Here is a 24,694-nt window from a genome sequence, read left to right as displayed (position 1 = left end):
ATTTATTTGATATTATAGTAGTAGGCAGATGGTCTTTAAAATTGCTTATCATCATAGAACCAGTTTTTCTCGGAATTCCTATGTACCCCAGAATCACCGGTAAAAGCGTTCTGGGTTCTAAATTCAAACTCTTGTTATTCTTGCATGATTATAAATAAGAAAACAAAAAATCTCCTACCTAATCAACGTTACATGCTTAGTATTGCTTTCTGAATCGTTCTTTAAGATATAGGAAATTAAAAGTCAAAAGAATTTACCACAGACAGGATGGAATCAGCGTTTCTTAAGGATCAGAAAACTGTTTCCCTTTCACAGTAGTTGTGAGGACCAGATGAAGTAATGCGAATAAAATACATGCGACAGTGCTCAACCAGTGAGACCGTATTACAACACATGCAGATTCTTTAACCTCTAGGGAGGGGGAGATGAGGAAAATATTTTTGCTATATTTTCCAACCTTTCATACCCTTCTCTTTGTTGATCTTTTATTAGTTGATACTTTAGTCATCTACATTCTAGTTAAAATGTATTACGTTTCTTTTGTGACTTTTGTTACGTTCATTAATAATAACCTTTTGTACTTTCATCTCTAGGAAAATCAGAGGCTCCTTAAAAATATGTTCAAAATCAGTTATTTTTGAACCGGATGCAACATCCCAGCCCATCATTAAGGTAAATGCATTTTAAGTGTGAACAGAAACGGTTCTATTTTTTGTATATATTTTACCTCGGCTTATTTTTATAATATTTCTCTCTCAATTTTTTCCAGATTCCTTTGAGAGATTGTATAAAAATAGGAAAACATGGAGAAAATGGAGCCAATAGACACTTGGCAAAGTACGTCATTGTCTTAACTGTGTAATTTTACTTCTACCAAAAAATTACATATATTTAATAACTTCTATCTGCATTTTAGGGCGGTATCCGGGGGGATCTCACTCATTTTCAGTCAGGTAAGAAGCACCTAGTAAACATTTTTTTCTAACCTGAACGAACATTTAAATGAATAAATACATACATATGTGTGTGTGTATATATATATATATACACATACATATATATACACAGTTTTTTTTAAGCACAATGAAATTATTTGTAGAAATCTCAAATGAAGGCCACAGGGAATGATGTTGAAATTCTTTTAAAGTTAGTCATTGAGGACTATATGTCTTAGAAGCTGTGATGCCTGATGCATTCCTTAACGTTCATTAAGCTTGTGGTACCTGCAGGCTGTGTGGGTCTGTCCTGAGGAGTCCTGACAGTGTGTGAGGGTTGAGATGAAGGACTGCAGTTGGAAGGTGGGAGGCCAGCGCCTCCCGCTTCAGTGAGCTCAGAGGGACTCATGGTGACAACCGAGGCCACCACTCAGGATGTGTAGCCTTGTCTAATTATAGTATAATGCTTGGGGTCATGACCTTTTCTTCAGTTCACATTTGCTCAATATAGATTTGTGCATCCGGTACTGTGTGGACACTGGCAATACGGAGATAAATGACATGTTTTTTCTCCTGTCATACACAACTGACCCTTGAACAAAGTGGGAGTTTGGGGCACTGACCTCCACGCCCACACACACAAACAGGTGAAAATTTATATACTCTCCCAGACTTAACTACGAATAGCCTACTGTTGCCTCACCGATGACATGGACAGTTGATAACACATATTTTGTATGTTATACGTATTGTGTACTGTATTCTTACAATAAGTTAGAGAAAAGAATGTTATTAAGAAAATCATAAGGAAGAGAAGATGCATTTGCAGTATGTACTGTACTTACCCATACTGTAAGTTCATGTCATCTGTTTATAAGATGACAGTACCGACATCAATGTTGTCTTAATGTGACACAAAACACTGTAGATGTTAGATGTGTTACTAACATTAAACATCAAAAATGAAAAGACAGGGGCTTCCCTGAGTGGCGCAGTGGTTGAGAGTCCGCCTGCCGATGCAGGGGACACAGGTTCGTGCCCCGGTCCGGGAAGATCCCACATGCCGCGGAGCGGCTGGGCCCGTGAGCCATGGCCGCTGAGCCTGCGCTTCCGGAGCCTGTGCTCCGCAATAGGAGAGGCCCGCGTACCGCAAAAAAAAAAAAAAAGGATAATGTGAAAAAGGAACGTGTTATTCACAAGTATGATTCATGCACTGATAATGAAGAAGCAGCAGGATGACTGCTTTATCGTAGCCTGTGTCATCAATACGATTGCTTCCCAGTAGCCCAGCCTGTACACTGTTGAGTGAATCGTTATAAAAGTGTTACGGCACACAGTGTTGTATCAGATTCATAATTCACTATGGAAACGTGGTTACATTTTAATTTTCAAAATTTAAAAAAAAATTATTTATTTTATTTATTTATTTTTGGCTGTGTTGGGTCTTCGTTGCAGCGAGTGGGGGCTGCTCTTCATTGCGGTGCACGGGCTTCTCATTGCGGTGGCTTCTCTTGTTGCAGAGCACGGGCTCTAGGCACGCGGGCTTCAGTAGTTGAGGCTCATGGGGTCTAGAGCGCAGGCTCAGTAGCTGTGGTGCAGGGGCTTAGTTGCTCCGCGGCATGTGGGCTCTTCCCAGACCAGGGCTCGAACCTGTGTCCCCTGCCTTGGCAGGTGGATTCTTAACCACTGTGCCACCAGGGAAGCCCCAAACATGATTACATTTTTTTTTTAAACCCATGATGATAGAGAAAGACATCTGAACAGTAATGTAATTCTTTGAAAGCAAAGTTATGAAACCAGAAAACTAACACATGATTAATCTTATATTAAAATCACTCCCCTTATGCCTATGCAAGGGTAGGCTGTCCACTTCAGTACAAGTCTCGCACACAGTGTTCTACACTATGAATGCTTAGGTGATGATGACAGTGATGAACACAGAAACGTATCATACGCTTCCTCCACGTGCTTATTAGATGTTCACATGAAGACACACACAAACACAACAGGTGAGTTTATTAACTGCATGGCAGGATGATTGTTCACTAGTCATTAGGTGGAAGTGGAGCGTCCCAGAGGTCTTCATTCCTGTCGTCTGTCTTCACATTGGGCGGGGGGCGGGGGGGGGGTTTGTCTTGCTGTCGCAGGTGGCAGAGATGGGGGGGGACGGGGCGGGCAGGAGAGGCAGATACATTCAGTTTAACTTTACGGAAATACATCATGATTTCTGGCTGACTTTTCTGCTTTTTTAGTTCTCTAAAAGTGTTGCTATACGGTACCAATCCTCCTTCCGCCGTTTGCTTTAGTTCCAGTGCCTGTGTCATAGAAGGGTCCACGTCATAAAAGAAGTGAAAAAGCAGTCTCAGAAATCAGAGCCTGCTGCTAGGTGGTCTCATGTCAGTTTGTTTCCTGGCACTGCTGCTTCTACATCTTCTTCCTCATCATCTGGCGCTGGTTTGGGAGCTCTCATCTCCCTCTGGTTGTCTTCTGTTAATTCCTCGGATGTGGTGTCCATTAGTTCTTGAATTTCTCCAAGATCCGTATCTTGAAACGTTTCAACCGCCTCTCTCTTTTTGCCATATCCGTAATCTGATTCATGATTTCCTTGATAGGCTCTGTTGTAAATCCTGTAAAGTCACGCACAGCGTCTGGACACAGTTTTCTCCAGCAGGAATGTACTGTTTTTGGCTTGATGGCTTTCATGGCTTTTTCTATAACAACCATGGCATCTTCAATGGTGTAATCCTTCCAGACTCTCATGATTTCTCTTCCACAGCATTGACAGTCCTTTGCACAGGGTACCATATGTAATAAGCCTTAAAGGTTCTTACGACCCCTGATCTAGAGGCTGAATTAGAGATGCTGGGTTTGGGGGCAGGTAGACCACTTTGACACCTTTGGTGTTGAGTTCATGGGGTTCTAGGTGGCCAGGGGTATTGTCCAATTAAAAGAACATTAAAGGGCAGTCCCGTACTGGCAGAATACTTCCTGTATCGGGACAAAGCATCGATGGAACCAATCCAGAAAAAGGGTTCTTGTTGTCCAACCAAAAGACTGGCAGCTGGAGTTCCCTCTTCCCTTCAAGGCTGGGGTCAGCAGCTTTATAGATCAGGGCAGTCCTGGTCATCGACCCCATTGCATTTGCACAAAACAGCAGAATTAGCCTATCCCTTCCTGCCCTTAAATCCAGGTCCTCGTGTCTCTTATTAATGAACGTCCTTTGTGGATTTTTTTTTTTCTCTCAGAAGAGGGCACTTCCATCTGCATTTAAACCTGATCAGGCAGATATCCTTTCTCCTCAGTGATTTTCTTAATGGTGTCTGGGAGCTCGTCTGCTGCCTCCTGGTTGGCAGAAGCTGCTTCTCCTGTTATCTTGACATTTTCAAAGCGAAATCTCCTTCCAAAATTATCAAACCATCCTTTGCTGACATTAACTTTTCCAGCTTTAGATCCTTCACCTTCCTTTTGCTTTGTCATATGATGACTCCATGTTAGTCATCACGCAGCAACCCTGCACCCACATAAAAGCTGCATTTTTAGTACATGATAAAAAGGTAGTTCACAAAAGGTGCCAGGCTCTCCCGCCTGCTGGGTAGCTGCCAGATGGCTTCATGAATTTCCTTTTCCTTTTTACAATGGTGTTTACATTGGATTCATTTATCTTGAAATGGTGGCAACCGCAGCGGCTGACCTCACCTCAATCAATGGTACACGTATCAAGTAGTTCAACTTTCTCTCGTAACGTCATGACTTTGCTTCTCGGGAGCACGGCCAGCATCACTAGTGGCACTTCGTGTGGGTCCCGTGGTGTTATTCCAGGTTTGTGATCTTAGACTAAACACGATGAAAAATGCACAAGAACCAGGAGGGACCACTTTTTACTGTGATGCCCGATTCCCTGCTGCTCACGCAAAGATGAATAGCGTCCCACGGCCTTCTGAGGTTACTCTCAGCACTTGACCTCAGCGCAGTATCACAGGAGGCGGCTATGAAGTTATGACCGTGGTACAGTGTGAACTACGGCGAACGTATGCAGCTGTGATTTCATACTGCATCTTTATCGTTATTTACATTTCTCTCGACTAAGATTGGTGCCACCCATGTACGGTCTGTTAGCGTGTGCGTAAGTTTTGATAAGTTTTAACTTTTTATAATAGATTTGTGTATGTTTTATGGTTGTAAATGATATGATAGACTAGTATCTACGTATATTTTATGCGCTCATGACATAACAATTTCTTAATTTTTCTGATATTTCTAGGCTACACAGTTCATCTTCTTTCAAATTGTCCCAAATCTCCACATCCTTTTCCAGTATATTTACTGAAAACAATCCACATGTAAGTGGACCCATGCAGTTCAAACCCATGTTGTTCAAGGGTTAGCTGTACTCAATTCATCTGGAGATCTTTAAAAAATTATAGATGAGAGAGGAGTAGAGCTCATTACCACTGCCTTTTTGCTGTGAATCTCACCTTCTTCACCTTGAAAATGAAAGGGTAGAGGTCAGCGTTGGTTCCGCTCTCTGCGGATCTCCAGCTTCTTGAAGTGTTCAAAGAAAAGTATCGTTCTGTGATCGAGCAAGTGTGGGAAGAGCTGTGGGAAACAGATGCAGAGATTTCTTTACGCTATAGGACTGGGCGCGAAGCGTTGAGATTCTCAAGGGGTGAATGGTCGGGGGCAGAGAGCCTCCGGTGGTTTTTGGATCACTTAGCCCTCTTGTTCGTGCCTCTTTTTAATGCATATTGAAAATTATTTTATGAAGCCTGGGAGATATCAGATTAGGTGATTTTCTAAGTCTGCCTTCCATGATTCTAATAATTTTAGGGAAGAAAGCATTTCAGAGGCTCTCTTTGACTTCATGCTGCTTTGACTGGCGGATATGAGAGCAGTTATGGCCACATCTGTTTGGGGAAGGAGCACCACGACTGATGATTCTCGTCCACACCTGTATTCTCATTATGTCTAGAGTATCATTCTACACTGTCGCTTTATTCTAGAAAGTCCTTCTCTTGAAAGGAGTAGGTCCTTCTTCAGTTGAAAGTATGGTTTCCATTATAAAAATATACATTGTATGGACTTCCCTGGTGGCGCAGTGGTTGAGAGTCCGCCTGCCGATGCAGGGGACACAGGTTCGTGCCCCGGTCCGGGAAGATCCCACATGCCGCGGAGCGGCTGGGCCCGTGAGCCGTGGCCGCTGAGCCTGTGCAGCCGGAGCCTGTGCTGCACAACGGGAGAGGCCACAACAGTGAGAGGCCCGCGTACCGCAAAAAAAAAAAAAAAAAAAAAAAAAAAAAAGCATATATATATATACACACACACACACATTTTAGTATAATTTTAATAAACTTAAGAATAAAGCCCCCAAATCCTCCCACCTCCTTTCAATAGTTTGTATAAGAGGTCTCATGTCAAATAAACTCAAAATCAGCTTTACAGCAAGGTGTGACTAGATACAAGCTACTCTTTCAAGTATTAAGCTTCCTGGGTTAAGCACACAACCAAATAAACACAACTTTTGTGTTTTTTGATTACTTACCAGGTCACAGTGTTTCAGAAATATGTTATGGTTCTTCAGGCTTTTAGAGTTTTGCTTCCAAATATACTTTTGCTGATAGAATAAAGAGGAGTGTGTGTGTGTGTGCGCGTGCACGCGTGCGTGTGCGCGTGTGTGTCTGTCTAGAGGAGAGTTTTCTTTATGTTGATGAATGGATTTCATACCACAGTGACTTTGTTTTACTCATTTCTTAGAAAATCAGCCTTAGATTAGCTTCCTTCACTTGTCTGGTTACTGGGTACAAGTGATGACATTCATAAAACATCTTAGACGTTGTATTTATCCAGCAGTGGTTGCTACCTTGTTGCCTTGATGAATCTCTTTTTAATTTAATGTTATTTTAACATCAGAACTTGAAAGCCATACTGATATTAATGCAAGTGCTTTTGAAAACAGATTATGTAACAATGATTTAAATTCGATTCATAACATCCTAATTAACAGTAACTCATTAATGTGATAATGTTTAATATTTTACAAGTATTGATTTGTCTTTCTCAGGTATATTTCATTAAAGAACACAACATTGTTGCACCATATAAAATAGAAAGGGTAAGTAAAGCTTTTCATTTATCCCCCGCAATTTACATAGTGATTTTGGGCAGTAAGATTCTGTGTCTCTGTTAACTTCTTTAATGCAATGTAATGCGTATTTAAAACCTTGTTCCCTAGCAGTTATAACAAAATACCAAGGGAATGACAGACTTTAGTCCGAGAGATTTCAATTAACTTTTTAACTTCAAAATAGGTGTGTCTATTAGGGGGAAAAAAAGCTTAAATTGTGAGGTTAAAAGTTGAAATCAGAATATGTATCATTTAAAAGATGATTTACTGAATATCAATGAGAACTTCTTTTAAATGTTTGAGAACTACTTATAGGCTATAAAATACCCTTATTTAAGAGCTCAGTAATAGTTTATAAATGCTGCTGATTGGGTAGAAGCTCTGAGGGTCCGTGAACACAAGACTTGGAACTAGACATTACAGCCAACCCTTCTGTGCTTTAATTAATGCTTTACGCTGCAGCTTAGTGTGCAGTAAAGGGATAACTCGTAGCAGAAGAGTTTTTACGAGACCTAGAGATGGGACTACTGCTCCTGTACACGACACCTCTGAATTAGGAAAAGCCACCCTCTCCGAGCAGACGTCCGACAGGCTGGATGGCAGTTCCGGTCACAGGCCAGCCTGCGGGTTCTCAGCAGCTTGGGGGGGGGGCGCACCAGCCACGTGCAGCCCCCTCTGAGTTTCATGTACAAGAAACATCTGCATGCGCCAGTCACTCAGAAACGGTGAATACTGCGACCTCGTCACTCACACGTGGTGCTGTTGGCACTTTGGGAAGGACGGTTCTTCATTGTGAGGGGCTGTCGCTTACATTACAGGCTGTTCCCACCCACGGGGTGCCCCCTCTGCATTGTCCCCCTTTGTTGTGTGGTACCGCACATTGACAAGTGCCCTGCAAGGGTGGCGGAACGCCCCCCTGCCCCCCAAGTTGAGAACCGCTGCCTGGTGTACTCTCCCTGCAGAGGCTCTCCTGTCACCCACTTGAAGTGCAAAGCTGCTGAAAAGTTACATAAAAGGAAATGAGTAAGGTTTTCTGAAGCAAAGAGAAGCTCTCGTGAATTAGGACACCAAAGGATTCTCAGGTTTAAAGGGGCGGGGTTGTGACTTTGACCTTGGTGATGAGACTTGATAGACTAGGAAGCCCAGACCCTTGTTCCTCTTATGGAGAGACTGACTCAGTTCCCTTTGTGAGAAATCCAGAAACCAGTTAAGAGTGACCTGCGCCCCAGGTGAGCATGAAATGAGCCACCCTGAAGCTGTGGGAACATTGTAGCATCCTTTCCCCGTAGTCCCTCCCCTGGCACTGTGCCACGTGACTGGAGGGAACTCCCAGCTCCCATCTTCTCCCTGGGGAGGGAAAGACAAGACAGGACCGTAGGTCCAATGTTCTGGCTTTTGGGGGCAGCTGCCTGAGGGACTGGCTTCTGTCTCGCCTGTCCTGGACCTCTGACAGGACCCATAATGCTCTAGATGCCTGGGGACCCCTGAAAACAGGAAAGAGCTGGGCATCGTGCAGCTGCTCCAGGGGACCCTGCACCAGAGACACAGGCAGATACAGCCCAGCAGACTCACCCTCGGGGAAAGAGAAGAGTGCAGCTTGTGACACATAAAATTAACCGCCACAACACTTGCACACCCAGCCTCAGAGCACCTGAGTGTATGAAGCCAGCACTGACAGGACTGAAAGGAGAGGCCGACAGCAGCACAGGACAGAGGAGACTTCCGTCCGTGCCCCACCTTCAGTCATGGGTAGATCATCCAGACAGAAGGTCACTCAGGAAACGGAGGACTCGACCAGCACTCTGACCAGATGGACCTCACAGACACACACACAACGTCCTGCCCAACGGTAGCAGGACACACGCTCTTCTCACGTGCACACGGGACAGGTCGCGTGTCAGGTCACAAAACAAGTCAACAAATCTAAGAAAATTACAACCACCGTGGAGTGAAACCGGAAATCCATAGCAGCGGGAAAATTCACACGTATGTGGAAATTAAACAACACTCTCGAACAACCAATGGGTCAAAGAAATAATAAAGAGAAATTAGACTCGAGGGAGGGGATATAGGTGTACATACAGCTGATTCACTTCGCTGTACAGTAGAAACTAACACAACATCGTAAAGCAATTATACTCTAATAAAGAAGTAAAAGAACAAAAACCAGAAAAACTCAAGATGATCAAAACGAAAACAGAACATATACCCAAACTGAAAAGAAGCCGCAAAAGCAGTCCTAAGAGGGGAGTTTAGTGTTAAACGCTTACCTTGAAGATCTCAAATTAAAAAACCTAACTGTACACCTCAAGGAACCAGAAAAAGAAGAGCAAACTAAGCCCAAAATTAGCAGAAGGAAGGAGATAGTAAATACGGCCTAAATCCAACAGACTCTGCTCCCCCGGGGCGCTCATTCCGTGTGGGCGGAGGGAGGGCGCGCCAGGCAGGTCCCTGCACTGCACAGGTCAGCAGGGGGCTGCAAATGTCTTACAGTGATGGGGCCTGACGTGCTTGGTCTCCCTCTTTTTTAGGGCACAATGGAATATGTCTTCGAGTTGGATGTTTCAGGGAAGGTGGAAGGTGTCGTGGAGACATTGCTTCAGGTAAGCCAGGACTTTTCTCAGACATTTATTGGCAAACTGAGGCATAAACTTTTTTTTTTTTTTAAAGAATTTCATACTCATATGTCTTACCAAAACCATAACCTTTTTTATAAATCTGAAACAGATTTACTTGAATATGTTGAACTTGGAAACTATACATTAGGCAGAAGCCATAGATATATCAGAGTCATTCTTACCTGTTACTAAGTAACAGAATGGTGGTTGTGTTTCATTGTTTCTAAGGAAATATCTTCAAAGCATCTGAGAGAAAAAATAAATTCTTGTGTATTTATATAATTGTAGCTTCACAGAGCATCCTGTCTGGACAAACTTGGGGACCAAACTGCTATGGTAAGAGTTTCTAAAGCTCTGTATCTTTATTGTGAATGAACGTGTATTGATATGTCACTTATAAATCCTTATATCCATACTTTTTAAATGATTCTGTTTTAAAGATAACAGCCATTTTGCAGTCCCGTTTGGCTAGGACATCATTTGACAAAAACAGGTAAGTTTTCAATGATTTTGTTTCCTGATTACGAAAGCAGTGGCGTCGTCACCTGGTGCCTCATTCAGTGTGTCCAGAACCGATAGTGGGTGTTACCACCTGCCTCACCCCAAACCTGCTCGTCTGGGGGAGTGGCCCTGGCGTCAGTGCTAGAGCAGCGTCTGGGGCCTCCCTGCCACTTCTCCCAGCTGACATCTGTCCATCAGAAAGGCCTGGTGCCAGGGGCTCTCCACGATCTTCCCAGTCTACGAGCTCCTGTCTTTTCACAGGTTAGCGCCTCCGTTCAGGCCACCAGCCCCTGCCACTAAGATCACAGTGACAGCGTTTAGCTTGTCCCCAGCTCCAGCCTTCCCTGCTCCAATCCCGTTTCCCTCACTGTGTCGAATGTACTTTTAAAATACATTCTTTCTAAGGAACTTATTTCTTTATATCACTTGTCTGTTTGAAACTCTTCCAGACTTCCATCGCCTTCAGGGCAGAGCCTTAACCTCACCTGCACGCGGGGCGCTGGTTTAGCCTTTGTCACTGTTCCAGCCTCCGGTGCCTCTTGCATGCTCTGCTCTGGATCTTTGCGTTCTGTGCGATTCCCCAGGTGCCTTATGGCCTCCTGCCTCTTCTGCACCTGCCCAACTCTTCCTTACTCTTCTCATTTCAGCTGAGCTGGCGTTGTTCTGGAAAGTCTTTTCCGTCCCCGTCAGGCTTTTAGGTACCTTCCTGAGGTGTCCTGCAGGGACCTAGAGACCACATTCTTACTGATCTAATGGAGTTTTGTTTCGGTTTTTGGTTTTGGGGTGTGTTGGGTTTTCTGTTTGTTTTTGGGGTTTTTTGGCTTTTCTAAGTATCCAATATATTTTCTGCAAGTAAGTATACTTTTATATTAACCTGTTCTCTTATTTGTTTCTTGCCTTATTTTAAGTAGATTTCCTCCTGTTAAGTAGATTCGGGCTATTTGTCTCTATCTCCATCTGCAGTATCACTGTATGAATTACTGTAGCTTTAGAACAACTTTTTTTTTTTTTTTTTTACATCTTTATTGGAGTATAATTGCTTTACAGTGGTGTGTTAGTTTCTGCTTTATAACAAGGTGAATCAGTTATACATATACATATGTTCCCATGTCTCTTCCCTCTTGCGTCTCCCTCCCTCCCACCCTCCCTATCCCACCCCTCCAGGCGGTCACAAAGCACCGAGCCGATCTCCCTGTGCTATGCGGCTGCTTCCCACTAGCTATCTACCTTACGTTTGGTAGTGTATATATGTCCATGCCTCTCTCTCGCTTTGTCACAGCTCACCCTTCCCCCTCCCCATATCCTCAAGTCCATTCTCTAGTAGGTCTGTGTCTTTATTAGGACAACTCTTAATATCAGGCAGTGCAGGGTCCTGCACCCTATTTCCCTTCTTAACTTATGTCTTCACTGTTCTTGGTCTTATACACTTCTGTGTAAATTTAGACTCCGCTTGTCAAGTTTCATAAAGGAAAAGCCTGCTGGGATTTTGACTGTGATTGCAGTGAAACTTTCCATTTATTTAAGTCTTCTTTATGATTTTTCTTTATAAAGTTCTTTCTTCTCTTGTGCTAGATTTATTCCAGGTACTTCGTGTTTTTGATGGTGTTGTAAATGATATCCTAAAATATTTCATTTTATTGTTGATACTTAGAATGTAGTAGATTTTTGTGTATTCGTTTTGTTTTCAGCAACCTGCTAAACATTGTGATCCATTCCATTAACTTTATATATAGGTTCTCTAATATGTACAAAATCTTCTGTAGCGATTGTTTCAGTCTCTAGTCACTAGATATCATTTTTATTTATTTTTAGATTTTTGTATTTGGAATCCTCAGGCCTAGGACAGAGTAGAAAGTATTGGTTGAATAGATTCATTTATGGATTATTATGTGCTAGGTTTTTGCTAGAAGCTCATGTATAAATGAGATTCGTTTGTAATATTCTGTTTTATTGCTACCTTTGTGACCCTTACACTACATTTTCAAATGTTAAAGAATTTGCCAGAAAAGCCATCTGGCCAATAACGTGTTTTCTGTGTTTGTTTGTTTACTTCTTTTTCTGTTTCACCTGTATAGCATTAATTTTCTCTTCATTTTTGTACTTGTAGGATATATTAAGTGGATTGTTGGGAGGAAAGAATAGCTTCCATTTTAGGAAGGAAAAGGAGTAATAAGAATTAGTTTCTTTTGACCTACTTAGAATGCGTAATTTTTCTAAGTAGCAGTTTAGACTTTAATCCTGGGCTTCAGCATGACATTACTTTTTAAAATGGTTCACTGTGAAACTTTTGATTTATCCAGTCTCCAAAGTGTTAGGCTGGAGAATTTGGGGAAGACTTTTTTTGCAGCGTGAAGTGAGATATTTCAGGATTGTATACTTCCTCCAAAAGAAAGAAGGTAAATTTTTGCTGAGATAAATTTTCATCATACTTCCAAGGAAATGCTTTTTTATTGAAACTATATTTATTTTTCCCTATTCATTCTGAAAAAGTTCAAGTCCTCACAAGTTGAAAGATAATATAGTGAACACAGATACCCTATGGGTCACCAAGTGTTAATTTGTCAACATTTTGCTGAATTTGCTTTGGTTCTTACATGCTCAGGCTCATGCTCTTGCTTGCTCTGTGTGTGTGTGTATGTGTGTGTGTACATGTATAAATAATGCATATATGTCTGTATATATGTTGTATGTATGTATACATGTATAGCTGATGTGCATATGTATGTATGTTTGTGTGATACATATAAAATATATGCATACAACTTTTCCCTGAACCATTTGAAATGACACTGCAAGACTTCCTGACACTTCACCCATAACTACTTCAACATGTATCTCTCACAAGAAAGTTCTGTGACATTCCTCCATACTGTTATAACACTCAAGTAGCAATATTCTGTATGCCGGGTAACTTATAGCTCCATATTCAGGTTTCCCCATTTGTACCCCAAAATGTCCTCTTTAAAATACTTTGGACTAATTTTAGATTTAAAGAAAAGATGTAAAGACAGTGAGTGCAAAGAGTTCTTTTCCCCTCATCGAGTTCCCCCATTATTATATGTTTAGTGGGTGTGGATGCTGTAATCGTAGATTTGTTGGCTGTAATCCTAGACTTTTTTGATGCTATTGAAATTTTATTTTCCAATTTGTTACTGGTATATAGAAGTAGTTTTTTGTTGTTGTTTTTTGATGCTATTGAAATTTTATTTTCCAATTTGTTACTGGTATATAGAAGTAGTTTTTTGTTGTTGTTTTTTTGGTTTTTTGTTTTTTTAGAAACAGTGACCTTGTATCCTGTGACTTTTCCAAATTCAGAATTTACTCATTAGTCCTAGCAGGTTTTTTTGTAGATTCCATAGAGTTTTCTATATCCATAATTATTTAACCTGTGAATAATGACAGTTTCACAGAAATACTTGTGGCTTTTATTTCTACTTCTTGCCTCATTGCACAGTTTGATTAATAGACGCAGTGGGAGCAGACATATTCTTGCCTTGTTCCTGATCTTACAGGAAAAGGGTTTAATATTTCACCATTAAAGAATGATGCCAGGGCTTCCCTGGTGGCGCAGTGGTTGGGAGTCCACCTGCCGATGCAGGGGACACGGGTTCATGCCCCGGTCCGGGAAGATCCCACATGCCGCGGAGCAGCTGGGCCCATGAGCCACGGCCGCTGAGCCTGCGCGTCCGGAGCCTGTGCTCCGCAACGGGAGAGGCCACAACAGTGAGAGGCCCGCGTACCGCAAAAAAAAAAAACAAACAAACCCACAAAAAACAAAAGAATGATGCCAGCTGTACGTTTTTCATAGATGCCCTTTATCAGAGTGATGAAGTTTCTTTTTATTCCTGGTTTGCTGAGAGTATTTTCAAAAATAAGTTTAGAATTTTGTTAAGTACTTTTTGTGCATTTATTGAGATGATCTTTTTTTTCTTTAATTCTGTTAATGTGAATTATGTTGTTTTTTCAGTGTTAAAACAACCTTGTATTCATGGGATAAATCCAGCTTGCTTACGGTATATTGTTCTTTTTACGTATTGCTGGACTTGCTTTGCTAGTATTTTGTAAAGGATCTTTGCATCTCTTTATGGATGTTGCTCTGTAAATCTTAGTGTATTTGTGAGGTTTTGCCGTCAGGGTTATGCTAGCCACATAACATGAGGTTAGAAATCTCCCTTTATCTTCTGTTTCCCAAAAGCGTTTGCATAGGATTGTATTTCTTGCTTAAATTTTTAACCACATTTACTGGTGAAGCCATGGAGGCCTGAAGTGTTCTTACTTAGTCAGTCTATTTGCTTGACACATAGTTAGGTTGTCTGTTTCTTCTTGTGTCTATTTTGTCGAGCTGCATTTTTCAAAACCTTTGTCCAGTTCATCCAAGTTGTCAGATGCGGGCATCAAGTTGTTAATGTCCTCTGAACGTCAGTAGGATCTGCAGTTATGGTCCCTCTTTCATTCCTTATGTTGATGCTTTATGTTTTTTCTTTATCAGTATTGCCAGAGGTTTGCCAATTTTATTAACCTTTTTAAAGATCCAACTTTTGACTTTATTGATTTTTCTCTATTTTTATATAAAAATCATTTTATATAAAATTGATTTCCTTCCTTCAGCTTACTTTGGGTTTAACTTGTTCTCTTTCCAGCTTCCTACAAAGTTTAGATCACTGATTTTAGACCTTCTTTTATAAGTAGGACTAGAACATAAATTTACCTCTAAGCACTGCTCAGCTGCATCCCTCAGATTTTAATATGTTTTTATTATCATTCATATGAAATATTTCATAATTTCCTTTGTCATTTCTTCTTTGACCCATTGGGTTTTTCCTTTGGGTTATTGGGAAGTATGTTGTTTATCTTCTCTGTATTTGGGGATCTCGTTACTGTTGTATTGTTATTGATTTCTAATCTAATACTCTCTTGGTTCAGAGAGTATATGGGTCAGTCTTTTTTTTTAATAAATTTATTTATTTTATTTATTTATTTTGGGCTGTGTTGGGTCCTCGTTGCTGCGCGCGGGCTTTCTCTAGTTGCGGCGAGCGGGGACTACTCTTCGTTGTGGCACGCAGGCTTCTCATTGCGGTGGCTTGTCTTGTTGCGGAGCCCAGGCTCTAGGCACACGGGCTTCAGTAGTTGTGGCTCATGGGCTCTAGAGCGCAGGCTCAGTAGTTGTGACGCACGGGCTGAGTTGCTCCGCGGCATGTGGGATCCTCCCGGACCAGGGCTCGAACCCATGTCCCCTGCATTGGCAGGCGGATTCTTAACCACTGCGCCACCAGGGAAGCCCTGGTTCAGTCTTTTGATGTTTGTTGAGATGGGTTGTATGGCTCTGCGTAGTCTGTCCTGATACAGGTTTCCCAGGCCCGTGAAAGGAACGAGTGCTCTGAAGTTGTGGAGTATGGTGCTCTGTACCCGTCATTTAGGGCCAGTTGGCTGATGGTTGTTCGGATCATCTATACTGGACTGACTTTTTGTTGACTTGCTCTGTCACTTACTGAGAGGAGGGTGTTAAAATTACCAGTAATGATTGTGGAATTGTTTATTTTCCCCTGTATTTCTGTCATTTTATGCCTCGTGTACTGGCAGGCTCTGTTATTAGGTTTACATACATTTATAAGACACCAGTTTTCTTACATGTTGTGATTGCATGCTGTATCTTTTTCTCTCCTTTTTAATTTTAACTTGTCTGTGTCTTATTCCGTTTCTAAAAAACACTTTATATAGTTGAGTCTTTTTATACAGTCCGAAAGTCTCTGCTTGTTAATTGGATTGTTTAATTCATTTATAATTATGTAATTATGGATATAGTTGGTTTTTAAACCCACTATCTTAGTATTTGTTTCCTAGCATTTCATTTGTTCTTTGTTTGTCTGATCCTCCTTTCTTGCCGCCTTTTGGGTAAATCTGGTATTTTTAAGTATTCTACTTTTTAGCTGTAGTGCTTGGTGTCATTCTTAGTGGTCACTCTGGAGCTCACAATATGCACCTTGTACATAGCGTACCTTCAGGTAAGAGTATATTACACTCCTTTACAGTAGTTCAAGAGCCTTACAGCACTGTGTTTCCACATAACCCCTCCTGCCCTTTGTGATCTGTGGTTTTATATTAAATTTCTATAAAACCCATGATATGGTGTTCTTATTTTAGGTTTTTTTTTTTTTTTTTCTTGCGGTACGCGGGCCTCTCACCGTTGTGGCCTCTCCCGTTGCGGAGCACAGGCTCCGGACGCGCAGGCTCAGCGGCCATGGCTCACGGGCCCAGCCGCTCCGTGGCATGTGGGATCCTCCTGGACAGGGGCACAAACCCGTGTCCCCTGCATCGGCAGGTGGACCCTCAACCACTGCGCCACCAGGGAAGCCCCCTTTTAGGTTTTTAAAGAATTTTTTTTTACTTTTTTTTTTTTTTTTACAGTAGGTTCTTGTTGGTTATCTGTTTTAAATATAGCAGTGTGTACACGTCAATCCCAAACTCCCAATCCCAAGAATTGAGATACATGCATTTATAGGTACATAAATTAAAATACTGAGAATTCTTTTCTGTTTACTTGGAGATTTGAATACTTACGTTTCCTGATGCTTGTCTTTCCTTCCTGCAGAACCGGTGTTGCATCTGGTGTCATTTCTCTTAAGCCCAAAGAACTTCCTATAGCATTTCTTACGGTGCCTATCTGGTCAGGATGGATTCTCCCAGCTTTGTCTGAAAATACCTCTATCTTACTCTCATTTTTGAAGGGTGTTTTTGTTGGAGATAAAATACTAGGTTCACAGGGTTTTCTTTCACTACTTGAAAGTATGTTGCTGTCCATTGTTTCCTGTGAAAAGTCACATCATTTGTCCTGTTGTTACTGTGAATTAAGGTGTAGTCTCTCTGCGCCTGTCCTGCTGGGGGTTTCTGGGTAACGGAGCCTGTGAACTGGTGTCTTACATTAGACAGTTTTCACCACTCTCCACTCAGTGTTTCTTCTGCCCTGTCTCCTGTCTCTTCTCCTGTGACTTGAGTTACACTCGTGTTAGTATGTTTTATAGTTTGGCTTAGATCTCAGACACTCTGTTCTGTGTTTTTTTTATTATTATTATTACTCTCCTCCTGTCCTGTTTCAGTTAGGGCTCTTTCATTGGCCTTGTTTTCAGCCACACTGGGCTTTTCCTCTGCCATGCCAGTCTCTTAGGCTTGTTTAAGTCATTCTTCATTTCCTCTCGCCCAGATTTTCATTTCTAGCATTTCCTTTCAGTTCTTTTTCGTAGTTTCTACTTCTCGGACGAAGTTTTCCTTCCCTTCACATCTGTTTTCCATCTTTTCTTCTCGATCTTTTAGCAGATTTACTACAGTTATCTTAACGACTCCCTCTGATGGATCCGACGTGCGGGTCCACTTCCGTGGAATCTTCTCTTTCATGAGTGCGGGTCATATTTACTCACTTCTTTGTGTTTCTTGTAATTTTTTGTGTGCTGGGAAGTTTGTTTTAAAGGAACTGTGGAGACTGACCCGAGGAGTATTTGCCTCCGGAGGTGGTCGTGCCCACCCCCATCCTGCCCGCTGCTTGCCCTGGGGGCTCCGTCAGTGTAATGAGTGGAGCTGGGTTAAATCCAGGTCCCCATGCCCAGTTCCACGGCGGGAGTGCGCAGAGCTGTCCTCAGTGGGGCTTGGGGTCGGCCCTTGAAGGATTTGCAGACATCCTTGTGCTTCCCAGCTGAGCCTCCAGCTCTCCGCCCACGGAGCATCTGTGCCCTCCAGGCCCGACTCCTGCTGTCTGGCGTCTCCCTCATCCTGCAGCCCTCACCCCCTGTGGAAGATTGCCCCTCCTCCTGCCACTCAACTGCTGGTCCCTTCATTTAGGTTTCTCTGCACCTGAGCTTTCTGATGGGTTTCTAAACATAGCAAGGATTGTGTAGCTCATCTGGCAGGTTTTGTGGTTGGGATGAGAGCTGTGAGGTCTCCTTCACGGCCAAACTGGAAGAGGAAGCCTGCTTCTGTGTGATTTTGTGTTTGTTCTTTTTAATACATTTATTTATTTTATTTATTTTTGGCTGCATTGGGTCTTTGCTGCTGCACGCGGGCTTTCTCTAGTTGCGGCAAGCGGGGGCTACTCTTCGTTTTGGTGGTGGGCTTCTCACTGCAGTGGCTTCTCCTGTTGCGGAGCATGGGCTCTAGGTGCGTGGGCTTCAGTAGTTGTGGCTCGCGGGCTCAGTAGTTGTGGCTCGTGGGCTCTAGGGCGCAGGCTCAGTAGTTGTGACGCATGGGCTTAGTTGCTCCACGGCATGTGGGGTCTTCCCGGACCAGGGCTCGAACCCGTGTCCCCTGCATTGGCAGGCGGATTCTTAACCACTGCGCCACTAGGGAAGCCCTGCTTTTGTTCTACTACTTACAGAGGAGACCTTTTTTTTTTTTTTTGACTGTGTTGGGTCTTCCTTGCTGTGCGCGGGCTTTCTCTAGTTGCTGCAAGTGGGGGCTACTCTTTGTTGTGGTGCACGGGCTTCTCATTGTGGTGGCTTCTCTTGTTGTGGAGCATGAGCTCTAGGCACGTGGGCTTCAGTAGTTGTGGCTTGTGGGCTCTAGAGCGCAGGCTCAGTAGCTGTGGCACATGGGCTTAGTTGCTCCGCGGCATATGGGATCTTCCTGGACCAGGGATCGAACCTGTGTTCCCTGCGTTGGCAGGTGGTTTCCCAACCACTGCACCACCAGGGAAGTCCCAGAGGAGACTTATTTTTAGCTCAGTTATTTAACTAAGTAATTGCCTAAACTCTTGATGATTTGGTTGTTTCCCTTCTATTTTTTTTTAAATTAGTAAAGCAGAACGAAAATGGACTTTTTTGATGAGTTAACATAATTTAGGAGGGAGTGGTGATCACCTTTGACTGGTTTTACTGCAGTAGGTCCACAAAAGACTATACGTTGGAACTGACATGCAAGTAAACTCATAGCCTTATAGAACGTGGTGTGCAGTAAGTGCTACCCATGCCAAAACAGTTTCTATGACAATAAAATAGATCTTAATGACACAAAAATAGAAAATTATGTTAATGTAAGAACAGTTTCAAGGCCAACTTATTTGGGGAGGAGTGAAGAGTACCAATAACAGGGTTATTCGGTATTTTTTACTTGTCTGTCTTCTCTTCTTTGATACGTAACCTCATCTGCTTTTAAAAAAATCAAGTATTCATTATACCATTGAAAAGAAAGTCAGTTTTATTTAGGCGACTGATTTATATCACCAGTTTTCTTGTATCAAATGCGGTGTTTAGACACCTGTTCTGCAGAGTCACTTTGTAGCTCCCTCAGATAAAGTTAAATCTAGAAAGTAGATCGATTTCTGATTTTTCTTGCTTTTGCTGGAAAAAACATATTCTCAGATTCCAAAGTGTTTCTGAAAAGCTGCACATGGAATGCAAAGCAGAAATGGTGACACCTCTGGTGACGAATCCTGGCCACGTGTGCATCACTGACACCAACCTGTATTTCCAGCCTCTCAATGGGTACCCGGTAAGTAGTCTGTAGGCCAGCGGAGGGCTCCTCTGGTGTTCCCGTTTGCGTCTTCAAGCTCTCTTTCCTGTGAACTTGACTTGACAGTTAGAGTGTTCTCACATTTTGGGGAGGGTCAGAGTTACCCCCGTCCCCATCCAGCATCTGGTATTTAACGGCTCCCCGTGGAATCCTGATGCACCCTCACCCGTGTTTCAGCTCTTGTGACTGACTTTCTGTGACTTCGGGGGAAAAGAAACCCTGCCCCTTCTGATTTTAGTAAAGGGTCATTAGAGGTTTATACCTTTCTACTCGGAAGCACTTCTGCAAGAGAGCAATGAAATATACTAAGGTTAAGAAGAGATGGATGCTTTCTGTGTATTTGCTGATATGTCACCTAAGTTGTATTTCTCGTTCTCCCTTAATTACAAACCAAATCAGTAGAGCTGCATCTGTCGCCTCTCCAGCCAGTGCAGAGCTGCGTGTGGCACTGCTGTCACTGGGCAGCTGCAGTTCTGCTGCTGTGATGCTGGAAACATCTTCTCTTGCACGATAACTTTAGGCTCACGAGGCCACACAGTAAAGATGAATTCAGATTTCTGCACTAAAACTTGTAAAGATTGGCGGCTTTATCTAGATATGGACCCTTTTCAGAGTGGTTTATTGAAAGAACAGAAACCCTAATACTCTGCGAGTGCAGTTGGACCGTTTAGCAGGTAGCTTCAAGAACAGGAGTGTTTTCTGCCATGGAAGAAATTCTCCAGGCTGGTCAGTCATTACGTGTCACTGAAATGGGAACACTTTCCTAAGTGAAAGGTGATGCTATAACAGTTCTGTCCACCAGGTGGTAGGGCACACTCTCCGGGCCCTCCAGTGGGCACAGTACACGTTGCTGACGGCATTCTTTGTGGCGTCATCAATTGGCTGGACCAGCGCTGTTGCTGTGGCCTCGGTCAATACTTGTGCAACAATATCTGAGTAAAAGCCACAGCTTCAGGGTCCCAGGTCTGGGCTGGGGGCCGTGGCCAGTCTGCAGGCAGCTTCCACGGCTACACACTCTGCATCTGCAGGCTCTCCCTCCCTCTTACTTGGAGGGAGGAGGGTGGACCTGTCGCCTTTTAGCCGATCTCAGTACCTTTTGCGACCTTGTTGCTCTCTCACTTGCATTTTAAGGCTCCAGAGAAGCGAGACAGTTTTCCTCCTTATAAAGTTTAGAGGCCCTGCTTTATACTGTATCTGTTTATGAGCCTTATTACACTGTAGTTTAAGGAGCTAAAAGACAGGATCCTAAAAAAAAAAGCCGTATGTCAGTTCTGAGCAAACCGTAGGTCTATAAAAATAGGAGAATTCCTGAGAGGAGGTCTACACCAGTCCTTTAATATTTCTTACCACTCAGCAACCCTGCAGAAACCTGAAAGCTAGATGCCTGCCTTATCATCCTGGGGGGTACCAGCGGGGGTGGGGTGGGTAGGGGGACTGGTCCACGGTCGCAAAGCTAGTGAAAAGGGCAGACCGGCGTGTAAAGTGAGGCACGCCCTGTTCTCAGAGCTCACTTTCCAGGTGTGACCCGTCAGGAAGTTAGGGTGGGACAGCTGAAGGGCAGCTTCTAGTTGTGTCAGAATCTTGACATTTGAGATTGTCTTTCTACTTTTAAAGAAACCCATGGTCCAGATAACACTCCACGACGTCCGCCGCATTTACAAGAGGAGACATGGTCTCATGCCTCTGGTGAGTTCGAGGGGAACATCCCCTCTAGAGGATGACTGTCTTATCTTCAGTTTGGCCAGTGGTTTACTGGCCTGCACCCACCTCGGGCTCGTCTGAAAGGCGCGGGTGTTTGTGTTGCGAGCAGAGGGGCCGTGAGGCCCGCCGCCCCTTCTTCTGGCTGCGCTGGAAGTTTATCAAGGAGCGACTCTTTCTGTGGGGGGAGGGCTGTTGGGAAAAAGGCTTTGGCTCCAAGAGCAGGGGGGCTCAAGTGCCCTTGAGTTTCTCCCTGCCTAGTTCTCAGGGTCCTCCCGGGCTTGTGTGGGGATGTGGGGATAATGGACGCAGAACCGGTCCAGTTACAGCAGCGAGGTCTCCAAGCAAAGTTTGGAAGCTGCGACAGCAGCTCTCAGTGGAACTGTAGTATCCTCACGGTTAACTTGTATTAATTCAGCCTTCAGCCTTGGTGAGAGGGAGAAATGGATAAAATAACCATTTCGGTCACCTAGGCGGCCCTCCCCGCCATTCTCCTGAATAAGCCCGTGTCCGCACTTCTGTGAGGCTCACACGCTTATTGTAGAAACCAGTCGCCACGGAAGGTGTGACGCCAAGGGGTTTTAGCTTGACATCGATATAAATCTATTTGTTCTCCTTCAGAGATTAACCAGTAAGTTGGTGGCATTACAAGAGCATTGTGGATATTTAAGCATCTCATCTTGGTGTTTTGTATTTATGAAATTTAACTGTTTTCCTGCCTATTTTACTTAAAAGGCAATTCTCCATTTCCAGTGCCAACAGAGGATTAGGGAAACAGATTCTATGAAAAATCTCCTCCTCCTTTGGGTATAGAGATGCAGTCAGAAAAAGAAGAAATTGGCATTGATTAAGCACCTTCTGCCTACTGGGCAATCTGTGTACAATATTCGTTTATCAGCGCCATCCCTGTGAGGTAGATGATACCCTACTTTACAAAGGAATCGAGACTCCAGTAGTTCACTCCCTCGGTTCCCTCACTAGTAGCGCTGGAAGCCTGTATCTGAACCTAGGACAGCGCTGCGCCTTCATCCTTTCTCTGTCTATTCCTGTCCCGTCTCGGCTTCACCCTCACAACATTCACGCAGCTCATAGTTTTCTTAAAATAATTGCATCCTACTAATTAAATGAGTTATTCGATTATCAGTTTAAGTTGACATAATTACAACTTAATTTGTAAAAGAAAGCTAAACCTTTGTCTCTGAAGAAGACAGGTGAAGACATTGGATTAGCCAGTTTTGAATTTCAGCATAATAAACTCACAGATGCTGTCATCATAAAGATCCTCAAGGTCAAAGGGATTTTGTAAAGTTTAGCTGAGACACATGTCTTGTCCTTATAAATCAAATTTATTGCTGGGGAATATGCATACAAGACCTACAAATAAAAAATGCAGGGGCTTCCCTGGTGGCGCAGAGGTGGAGAGTCCGCCTGCTGATGCAGGGGACGCGGGTTCGTGCCCCGGTCCGGGAAGATCCCACATGCCACGGAGCGGCTGGGCCCGTGAGCCATGGCCGCTGAGCCTGTGCGTCCGGAGCCTGTGCTCCGCAACGGGAGGGGCCGCAGCAGTGAGAGGCCTGCATACCGCAAAAAATAAAAAAAAAATGCCAAGTGTTTAGTTGAAAGGCTTTTGTACTTGCGTCACTCACATTGAGATGCCGTTTGTTTTATTCTTCTCTTTCTGGACTTGTAGGGCTTGGAAGTGTTTTGCACAGAAGATGATCTGTGTTCCGACGTCTACCTGAAGTTCTATGAACGTCAAGACCGAGATGACCTCTATTTTTACATTGCTACATACCTAGGTTTGGTGCTCACTCTTCATTGTATCTGTTCATGTGAAGGTGGTTCAACTCCTGAGTAACTGGGATGGGAAGTGAGAGGAGAGCAATTCTGTATCTGGAATCACCTCTCTGTGGTTCTGCTTACTTCTTCTCATCAGTAACTATAGTTAGCAGAATGGCATACTGAAAATTAAGGGAAATATAAATGAAATTGGGTAATAGTTCAATCCTGTGTTTTAAAAACTTTTGATAAATATATTTAAATGTTTTTTTGTATTTTAACAACCCCCAAGTTGAATGGATTTTATAAGAATCCACCTAATTATTTTTATGTCCAGTCCTGTCTTATGTTAGTTTATGAAAACCAGGACTCAGTTTCTTCATGTGAGACAGTTACCCAGTCATGTGTCTGTGATCATTAATTGTGGTCTTAATCTCAAAGCCGGAAAACGGTACAAAAGGAACACAGGAACCTTCTATGCTCAGTATGGAACCGTGGGACTCAGTTTGCTTACAACTAATATTTCCTCAATCTTCCATGGGAAATGTGAATTTTCCCACTTTCATCAGAGAGAACACCTGTATTTTTCTTTTCAAGTATAAACATATTAAGTTGTATGGTTGAATTAAATTATTCTTGTTTTCAAAATTGCCAGATGACTAGAATGGAATTTAAAAAACTCAATGTTGGGATTTTATGAATACCATCTTAGTTTGCTGTTCTCGTGTGCAGTGAAATCATTTATGAGATGTGTAGTGACTTACTCCCTTAGAAGTTTTCTCTCAAGGAGGAATAGTTTATTTTCAATAAAGAACATATTTTACAGTAGGTTTGAGTTCATTTTTTTTTTTCTTCTCACACTAAGCTGTTCAGTTTAACTTAGGGCTTAAGTATAGCTTTGGTATAAGTTTACTGTTATCTCTTGCCTCCTGATTTAATTTTTCTAACTATAACAAGATGACAACAAAAAACTCAACTTTCATGGTGAGTCCTAAAATCTCAAGTCAAAAAACTTGCCACGGCCTAAAAGGTCTGCTTCTGTGAAGCGTCTGTTCTCTCTGAGTTCATTCCTGAGATTGTTCAGAGTTTCTCTGAGACGTTCTGAGAGCAGAAAATCAGAGGATAAGTGTTTTGAGTTTTTAAGCCCTTTCCTGGTAGCTGATTAGAGAAGAAACTTGGCAAAGTAATAAGAATAAATATTGAATCAGCAAATGAGTTAGGTAAGTTTGACGCAGCCAATACAAAGCTGAAAGCAGAATTTTCTAAACAAAATAGAACAGTTGACTCATTTTACAGGGAAGTTATCACTGGTACCACACCATCTGTGGTTCCGTCTTTCCTGAGGTTCTTTCTGGGGGCTCTTTCTGGTCCTTCTACTTTGAGAATTCTGACAGATACGTGTTTTCTCCTTCAGCAGTTTCTATTCTTTTCCTGATTCCTCACTTGCATAAATAATACGTAGTCAGTGACAAATTAGCCGTAGTGTACCCCGCTTCCAGATCTGAAAGAAAACTAAAAGATTGTTTCGTTTTACTTTCATAAGAAAT

General features: G+C 42.8%; 1 protein-coding gene across 9 annotated transcripts in view; it reads left to right on the top strand.

The window, feature by feature from the left end:
- Nucleotides 1–24,694, top strand: part of NSMAF (neutral sphingomyelinase activation associated factor) — a 60,445-nt gene that overhangs the window by 16,765 nt on the left and 18,986 nt on the right. For all 9 annotated transcript variants that reach the window (XR_009536561.1, XM_060128518.1, XM_060128516.1 and 6 more), the window contains exons 3-12: nt 594–672; nt 770–837; nt 917–953; nt 6,994–7,044; nt 9,588–9,659; nt 9,963–10,010; nt 10,115–10,167; nt 19,520–19,649; nt 21,285–21,356; nt 23,059–23,167. Coding sequence is in view for 8 of the 9 variants with exons in the window: in XM_060128518.1 (XP_059984501.1) it covers nt 594–672; nt 770–837; nt 917–953; nt 6,994–7,044; nt 9,588–9,659; nt 9,963–10,010; nt 10,115–10,167; nt 19,520–19,649; nt 21,285–21,356; nt 23,059–23,167 (719 nt within the window). In the remaining variant the exon portion in view is untranslated. The remainder of the gene's footprint in view (nt 1–593; nt 673–769; nt 838–916; nt 954–6,993; nt 7,045–9,587; nt 9,660–9,962; nt 10,011–10,114; nt 10,168–19,519; nt 19,650–21,284; nt 21,357–23,058; nt 23,168–24,694) is intronic.

This window comes from Lagenorhynchus albirostris, chromosome 17 (assembly GCF_949774975.1).
Source record: "Lagenorhynchus albirostris chromosome 17, mLagAlb1.1, whole genome shotgun sequence".
Taxonomy (NCBI): Eukaryota; Metazoa; Chordata; class Mammalia; order Artiodactyla; family Delphinidae; genus Lagenorhynchus; species Lagenorhynchus albirostris.
The sequence above is the reverse complement of the archived record's forward strand: the minus strand, read 5'-3'. Positions and strand labels throughout refer to the sequence as shown.